The 9049-nt window shown below is 39.8% G+C and overlaps 1 protein-coding gene across 2 annotated transcripts in view; it reads right to left on the reverse strand.

Annotated features, from left to right (window-relative positions):
* The window catches only part of PPFIBP1 (PPFIA binding protein 1), a 46431-nt gene extending 38632 nt beyond the window's left edge, over positions 1 to 7799 (reverse strand). For both annotated transcript variants that reach the window (XM_083365972.1, XM_083365971.1), the window contains exons 1-2: positions 7697 to 7799; positions 3202 to 3313 (exon numbers count right to left, since the gene is read on the reverse strand). In XM_083365972.1, coding sequence (XP_083222098.1) covers positions 3202 to 3313; positions 7697 to 7783 — 199 coding nt within the window. In that variant the 5' untranslated portion in view covers positions 7784 to 7799. The remainder of the gene's footprint in view (positions 1 to 3201; positions 3314 to 7696) is intronic.
* Positions 7800 to 9049: the final 1250 nt, after the last annotated feature.

The following is a 9049-nucleotide window of genomic DNA, read 5'->3' on the forward strand; positions in this document are numbered from 1 at the left end:
TCAATTAGTCTTGTGAGAATGGAATTTATCCAAGTTATTTGTTGCTCTCAGATCCACTCAATCAATTCAGTTGAACTGAAATGGAGACTTTTGTATTACATACTCAGAGTGTTCCCAACTGTAAACCAATGACTGGAATATTGCATTAGAAGGCAACCTTGGCTCTTTTATGACTCGTGGACTTCAACTCCCAGAATTCCTGAACCAGCACGGCTCAGCATGGAAACCTCTCCCTTTTCCCTCAGCGTGGCTGCCTCAGGAATTCTGGGAGTTGAAGTCCACGAGTCATAAAGCGGCCTAGGCCTAGGGCAGGGGTAGGCAACCTTGGCTGTTTTATGACTCGTGGACTTCAACTCCCAGAATTCCTGAGCCAGCATGGCTCAGCTTGGAAACCTCTCCCTTTCCCCTCAGCATGGCTGGCTCAGGAATTCTGGGAGTTGAAGTCCATGAGTCATAAAGCGGCCTAGGCCTAGGGCAGGGGTAGGCAACCTTGGCTCTTTTATGACTCGTGGACTTCAACTCCCAGAATTCCTGAGCCAGCATGGCTCAGCTTGGAAACCTCTCCCTTTCCCCTCAGCGTGGCTGGCTCAGGAATTCTGGGAGTTGAAGTCCACGAGTCATAAAAGAACCAAGGTTGCCTACCCCTGCTTTAAAGGGAAAATACAGGGAATCTCGACTTAGTTCATTTAGTGACCGTACGAAGTTACAACTTACGACCATTTTTCACACTTAGGACCATTGCAGCATGCCCATGGTCACCTGATCAAAAAATTCGAATGCTTGCCAACTGGCTGGTACTTGTGACGGTTGCAGAGTCCCGAAGAGAACTTCTGACAAACAAAGTTAAAAAAGGAAGCCAGATTCACTTGACAACTGTGTTACTAATTTAACAGCTGCAGCGATTCACTTAACAGCTGTGGCAAGAAAGGTTATGAAAGGGGGGCAAAATTCACTTAATGTCTGTCTCACTTAGCAATAGAAATTTTGGGCTCCGCTGAGGTCATAAGTCAAGGGTCACCTGTAGAGCATTTAAAACACAAAGGGTCCCTTTACAGTTTCCCTCAGATATTTCATGAACGAAAGACTGAAGAGTGAAGATGAGGCGTTGGGGGTTTTGTTAATATGATTTTTAACATGATACATGCAGGAGGTGCTACTGGGAAAACAATGTATGACATGTGTTTGGGAGAGGACACCAAAAAAAAAAAACCACCTTACTTTTGTCTTTCAGCTTCTTTTTACAACTGTCATCTGTGCAGGAAGATCCACGAGATTGAAGAATTAGATTCCAAGCGTCAAAAGCGTGTGCAAGACAAACCAAACTCAAACTCCCTGTATTTATTTACAAATATAAATCTAGAACTTCTGGGCGGCTCACTTAGCACACCTATTCCAGGTTTCACACCGCCAACAACCTTGTGAAGTTGGGCTGAGAGTGAGTAACTGGTACAATCACTTCCTAAATTGCCACGGCTGAGATTGACCTGATTTTAAATCTTCCGCAAGTTAACCTCTTAACTTCTAAAGCGCCATGCAATTCTTTATTTGTGGTTCACCACAATGCCGCCGTTAAATAATCTGCCTCACGACTTTAGGCTGACCCATCAAATGCAAAACCTTCAAAATAATATAGATATCTTTATTAAAGAAGGATGAGGGGTGACATGATAGCAGTATTCCAATATCTCAGAGGCTGCCACAAAGAAGAGGGAGTCAACCTAGTCTCCAAAGCACCAGTAGGCAGGACAAGAAGCAATGGATGGAAACTAGTCAAGGACAGAAGCAACCTAGAACTAAGGAGAAACTTCCTGACAGTTAGAACAACTAACCAGTGGAACAACCTGCTTCCATAAGCGGTGAATGCTCCAGCACTGGAAGTTTTTAAGAAAAGACTGGACATCCATTTGTCTGTAATGGTATAGGGTTTCCTACCTGAGCAGGGGGTTGGACTAGATGACCTGCAAGGTCCCTTCCAACTTTACTACTACTACTACTACTACTACTACTACTACTAATAATAATAATAATAATAATAATAATAATAATAATAATAATAATGTTTATTTATTAATTTATAGCTATTTGGTTATTTTAAAATTTAAATTAAGCTAATAACACTAGTGATAGATAACACTAGTGATAAATAACTAATATTATTTATTAGTTAAAAGGTGTTTTTTTAAAAAAAACACCAAATACATCCTTCTTATTCCCAGCTGGATAAATTGCAGCACGGATTGCAATTTTGTAAACTGTCTACAATCCCAAGTTGACTTGTATGGCATCTAAGCTCAGTGAATAAATTAGCTGTTGTTTATTATACTCACGGCTCACCCACCTTCAGGAAGTAAAAACCAGCTTAAAGGTAAAGGTAAAGGTAAAGGTTCCCCCGCACATGCGTGCTAGTCGTTTCCGACTCTAGGGGCTGGTGCTCATCTCCGTTTCAAAGCCGAAGGGCCAGCAGTTGTCTGTGGATGTCTCTGTGATCATGTGGCTGGCATGACTAGACGCCAAAGGCGCACGGAACGCTGTTACCTTCCCACCGTAGTGGTCCCTATTTTTCTACTTGCATTTTTACGTGCTTTCGAACTGCTAGGTTGGCAGAAGCTGGGACCAGTAACAGGCGCTCACTCTGCTACGCGGCACTCATGATTCGACCCGCCAAACTGCCGACCTTCTGATCGACAAGCTCAGCGTCCCTGAGTCACCGCATCCCTTAAAAACCAGCTTACAGTGCCATAAATAAAAACTTGTGGACTTTTTTTTTATTATTTAAGAAGCCCATGCTTGTTTAGCTTTGTTAAAGCTGTACATTTAGCTGTTCCTTGTTCTGAAAACATTGTAGCAGTCTTCAGCACAATCGTCTTCGTGCTTTCTGATGTTAATTTCGAAGGGTAAATGCTTGGCTTTTGGGATGCGTGTTTTAAAAGAAAATTCTGTCTGCCAAAACTCACCTACTTAAAGAATGTCCAGAGTAAAATTGCTACTCCTAATGACTTACTTGTAGCGTGTAGAGGGAGAGGCAAATACAATTGACTTGTTTCTGCCTTCCTTAAAAAAAAAAAGTAACAATCTAAGCCCAACATTTCTCAACCTTAGAAACTTTAAGATCTGTGGGCTTCAACTTCAAATGTGTGAACTACAATTCCCACAATCCCCCAGCCAGCATCACAAAAGCGGCGTTTATCATTTTTGTCTTACCTTTGTCATTTAGGTCAACATCTCCTCTCCCCTGAAGGACCAGTTTTTCTTGCAATCGTTTTATTTCCGATTCCTTCTGTTCTAATTTCTCTTTTAAAGACAATAGTTCTTCCTGGGCAGACACACACACACAAAATCAGTATATTTGGCTTTCACTTTTAAAAAAGACAGCTTTAAACCGAAGTCGGCTGTTTAAAGAAGAGATGGCGTTCGTTTATTTTTAAACAATCATATCAAATTTGGCCAAATTTGTCAGAAGGTTGCAACCCAGGACACTTTGACCATCATAAACATGATCCTTTGCCAAACATGTGAATTTTGATCATGCAACAATGGGGATGTTGCAACAGTTGCCAGTGTGAGTATCTGTTATAAGTCACTTCAAAGGGTCATTAAACAATTGATTGTAAATTGAAGTTTACCTGTGCAAATATAAAATATAAAAATAATCTCTCTTCTAGCCACAAAGCCATCCATCTCTGATTTAAACATTTAGTATCCTGGGTTGAACTGAAATGTGATCCTAAAAGGATCTTCCACTACCATTTAGTCATGCATGACACATTTTCCCCGACAATTAGATATACAATACCGACAGCACAATTCTACACTCGCTGCTTTCAATGGAAGGAACTCCAGATTGAAAGTTCTTAAAATGACGTCTTTCACAACACAAAATGCTTCGGCATGCTTTTATGCTTAAAATCATAAAAACAGTGTATATGTAGGAATGTAACTATGTGCTCCGTACATATGTTCATGGGAAAAATACAGACATGGATAAAAGAATTAACTATGATAGTATATGGGGATATATCCCACAAATATACGTATCTTGCTCAGATTATAGTTTTTGATTTGCTTGTTTGTTTTTAAGGAAACTCAAATTAACATACACCGTCATAAAATGTTTGAATAGGAAGGAAAGAATTATAAAAGTTTAGAATTGTGTTTCAGGATTAAGGGTTCTAAACATTAATCTTCATATGGATGGCCCTGGTAAAGAATAATTCATTCCGACATACAACCCAAATGAATCTATCATGTTGGGACTCCTAACTCCATAACTGAATGCGTCTCAGATTCATTAGTCACTTTCCCCCCACCTCCAAAAAAAAAAATTGGCTAAAATATCAGAGAACGGATGGAATTTTATCCTTAGACATGGTTCCAGATTATCTTTCTGAGAAAGGCTGGTTTTTGTAAAAAAAAAAAAAAAATCCTGGATACCAGCAGTTGAAACTCAGGGGCAGGGGATTAAAAAAAAATAAAAAATTCAAGCCAAAATTTAAAAAAAAAGTGGGCAGGCTGAGACCCAGGGTGGAATTTTACTCGATTCTGGATGACAGAAAAAGGTATTGTTCTTGTACAGTTGTGTACCAAGTAGTGGACAGTGAAACAGTGTATATACTGTATACAAAGGGAGGATCAATCAGTTTTACAAAAAGTTTAACTGATTTTATCAAACATTGATTTTAATCAGCAATTATTCAATATTTTTCCTCCTGACCCTGTTCTTTGTTATAACATCCGGAAGTTATATTCACATGCACGTTCACCCACATATACAAGCATGTCATGAACACACCTAGTTGTAGGGAAGGAGAAAGCCCTAGGATTTGGCTTTCAGATGGAATAGTTAAAGTAGGTTGACAAAATGGAGCACTGGGCCTTTTACAAGATTTTCATCTGACCTTCCTCAATATATCCTAGGGAATCGTAATGCAGCAAAGACTATTTTTGTTTGTGCATGTGCTTGTGTATATAGACAAATACATACAAGCCTACACAAACACACACATATACTGTATACTTCCTAGCCGCCCTTTTTATAAAATTAAAATGCTAGAGGGATCTAGTGACCCAATTTATTTATTTTTTAATGCAGATAGGCCAAAAATCAAGGAATTTCCTCTTCAACAGAAGCATACTTGTCAGCGAAGATATAACAGGTTAACACAGCCTGAAATCCAAAATGGAATATCTAAGATTGTGTTTCTTTTTAAGCTCAGCTTAATGTGTGAACTCATTTCAAGAAAGAAACCGGCAGCTGATGGTTTTCTATGGTTTTCTGCGTTATGCTAAATAAAAAAAAAAGTTTTTTAAATAGAAACAGAGATACTTTAGAAACACACAGAGATATATTTTGGTTTAGCTGGAGACATAAATCACAGGGATTTGCATAGGAACAGGAGGGGAAAAAATCCATACATGCACTGCACACACACACAAAAAAAGGTTTTAAAATACAGACAAGAAGATGGCAAAGAGGGTTACGAAAGCCGTGGAAAATAAATGATTCAAAAACCACCAATCTACCCGACCTTCAGCATTTGGCATTTTTGCTCCATGCGCTGCTTTTCATACTGCATCTGGCCCACCTTGATTTTCATGCTAGAAAGTTTGGCCATTAACGACTGGCAAGAAGGACAGAGGATTGAAAGAGAAGTAAAGATGTAGGAAGGAAAAAGCTAAATAATAAGAATAATAAACAGGACTACTACGTTCAAGATAGCCCTATCAAAAGACACCAAACCTTTGAAGCAGAAGACCTTATATTAGCTGTTCAATATGAAGGACAGATCTAACAGGAATTGTGCAATGTGTGACTGGTCAACAGTTAGCTGTGCTCTGGGTTTGGTCACCAAAGCTTGTGAATCTTCCATTTGTCTTCAACTTCTGAAAGCAGTCGTTTTTGGATCCAGTCCCATTAATAATGATTCATGATTGTCCCTCAAGCTAGAAGGACATCATAGAACAAAAACAGATGGTTTCTATGAATCTTGGGGCGATGAGCTTGCCAAACCTACACCTCTCCAAAAATGTAAGCACATAGAATTTCAGGCAGAAGTAAATAACCTATCATAGAGACGTAGGACTTGGTGACAAAGAGCTTTTTTTAAAAAATAAAATTAAAAAAAAGGCCAATGATCTATCTTCAGACATCCACCAACCTAAATAAAGAGTCTATTTGGGACAAGAGATAATATTCTGCCTTTGGAATGATTACGAGGAAGATATTCTAAAATTCCATTCCATTTGCCCATTAAAACTGGAGATGATGAAAGACTGTCCAAAACAGTACTTTTCTGTTGCTTCTATAGAGAGATTTGTAATTCCTATAAACCTGCCCTTTTTACATCAATACCTATAGCAATCTGACAATACTTGTAGTTTTGTCCTCTTTTTGCGGATTGCAAATCAACTAGATTATGGCCAAATATTGAGCAGCAAATGTAAAGATTAGGCATTAATTCATAAAGCCCTCTCAAAATTATAACATACCTTTTATATCAACTATCACAATTACTTATATTACTCTACTTTTAATTATTTTACATTGTTATCAGTTATACCTTCAATCTTTGGCTTTGGGATGTAAGAAAAGTTAGGGGAGTTGTAAGCTTGGGAAACGATACGGTTGCTTTCAGACTAGAGATACGGAACGATTGCCCCTTTATGACTGGTGGACTTCAACTCCCAGAATTCCTGAGGCAGCATGGGGGAAACGATAGCCTTTTTATGACTGGTGGACTTCAATTCCCAGAACTCCTGAGGCAGCATGGGGGAACTATAGTCCCTTTATGACTGGTGGACTTCAATTCCCAGAATTTCAGAGCCAGCATGGGGGAACTATGGACCCTTTATGACTTATAGATTTCAACTTCCAGAATTCCTGAGGCAGCATGGGGGAAACAATAGCCTTTTTATGACTGGTGGACTTCAATTCCCAGAATTCCTGAGCCAGCATGGGGAAACAATGGTTCCTTTATGACTGGTGGACTTCAACTCCCAGAATTCCTGAGCCAGCCATGCTGAAGCCAGAGAGCTGAAGTCCCCAAGTCATAAAAGGGCCATCGTTCCCCACCACTGATGTAGACAGATACTATGTTTGTGCTCCTACACACACAAAGCACAGTTCTGTTGTCAAATCCAAGTTTTCCTCAACCCCATTGTTGGACTTTTTCTAAACACTTCTAGAAACTAACTTTTCACATGGTTCTCCAATGTGATCTTCCAATTAGAATGAAATTATATACCCAATGAACATCTAACTTTGTCTTTCAAAAGAAGGTATCTAACCAAGATAATTAGACATTTTAAATATAGTGTGCACTAATTTCTTCTTCGCAGTTGTGACATCTTGGTCTTCCATTTTGTGAATTACACCCTTAAGGGATAGCGTAAAAAAATACAGTAAGAGAAACCACCATTTCTAGGAAGATGGCCGAGGTAGGTTTTACCAATTCCTCAATCTTCTTTCCGTGATGCAAAGAAAGAAATATTACTAGCCATTCATAAGGACAGTTTCATAGAAACAGCTCCTAACCATAACCTATTTCTACCACCTTAAACACAAGCTTAAGTCAATCGCGTACTGGCTACCATATCCACGAACCAACTTTAAGTAGAAAAGAGACATAAATAACAGATACATAAGTCATGAGGTACAGACTGCTGAAGATGTGTTTCTTTATCGGGAACATGGACTTACTTTGGTAGACTTAAGCTTTTTCTCATATTGAAGTCTTTCCCTGTCCATATCTCCTACTTTTAGGCGCAAATCATTAACTTCCTGCATCAAATCCTGTTTTGAAGTAAAAGAAATGAACAAAAAAGATTTTAAAGTCATGAAAACGAGTAGAAAAATGCACTAGACACAGCTGGGCTACTTCTTCTATCTTCAAGAGGCAGTTTTAAAATGACATCAGCCCTGCTGGTGCAGTGGTTAGTGTGTAGTATTGCAGGCAAACTCTGCCCACTGCCAGCAGTTCGATCCTGACCGGCGCAAGGTTGACTCAGCCTTCCGTCCTTACGAGGTTGGTAAAATGAGGATCCAGATTGTTAAGGGCAAACTGCTGACTCTGTAAACTGCTTAGAGAGGGCTATAAAGGACTATAAAGCATTATATAAGTCTAGTGCTATTGCTATTGCTACCTACCCTGCATTTCCCATCCCTTCCCTTCCCTTTTTTTCCTACCAAGCTGTGCTGGCACTGTGGTCAGAATGCAGTACTCCAGGCTAACTCTGCCCACTGCCAGCAGTTTGATCCTGACCGACTCAAGGTTGACTCAGCCTTCCCTCCTTCCGAGGTCGGTCAAATGAGGACCCAGATTGTTGAGGGCAACTTGCTGATTCTATGAACCTGCTAGAGAGTGCTGTAAAGCACCATGGAGCGGTACGTAAGTGTAAGTGCCAGTGCTACTGCTGTTTAGAAAAAGGTGGACGCCAATGAGATGGAAATATCTAAGCAAGCCAGCTATCTTGGATGCATACAATAAAGGAAGCGCATTTCCCCAACTCACTGCAGAAAGCCCAAATACCACATCCCAGAGTATTAAAGCAGCTACATCCTCTAAGGCGGTCAAAGCAGGTGCCTCAAAGGACATCCCTTTGATCTTGACTTTAATAGGGACATTGAAGGAGAAACTCCAAGCAGTTTCTTAGTAAAAAATAATGAAGTTAATTTGCCATGGCGTTTTTCCCGATTTTTTTTTCTTCAACTTCCCAGCGTAAGCCTACAGTCCAATTTTCTCCCATCGTCTCGCATTCAAATATTAACCAAATCTGACCTTACTTAGCTTTTCAAAAGCAGTCAAGGCTGAGATACTATGGGGTCCTTGGTGCTCTCTGAGCTTGACCGTTTTCTTGCAGACATTTCATTACCCAACTAGGTAACATCATCAGTGCTGGAAGAGAAGGGAGTCTGCTCTTATTTTTATATAGGGAGGAACTACGAATGTAGACAGACAAGCTAACAATCGCCAACAGCCTAATGAAGAAACCACCAAGGCTACTTCCATCAACATTGATAGGACAAGGTAGTTGTATATAAGGGACGCGGTGG

This window comes from Vipera ursinii (assembly GCF_947247035.1).
Source record: "Vipera ursinii genome assembly, chromosome: 6".
NCBI classification, from domain to species: domain Eukaryota; kingdom Metazoa; phylum Chordata; class Lepidosauria; order Squamata; family Viperidae; genus Vipera; species Vipera ursinii.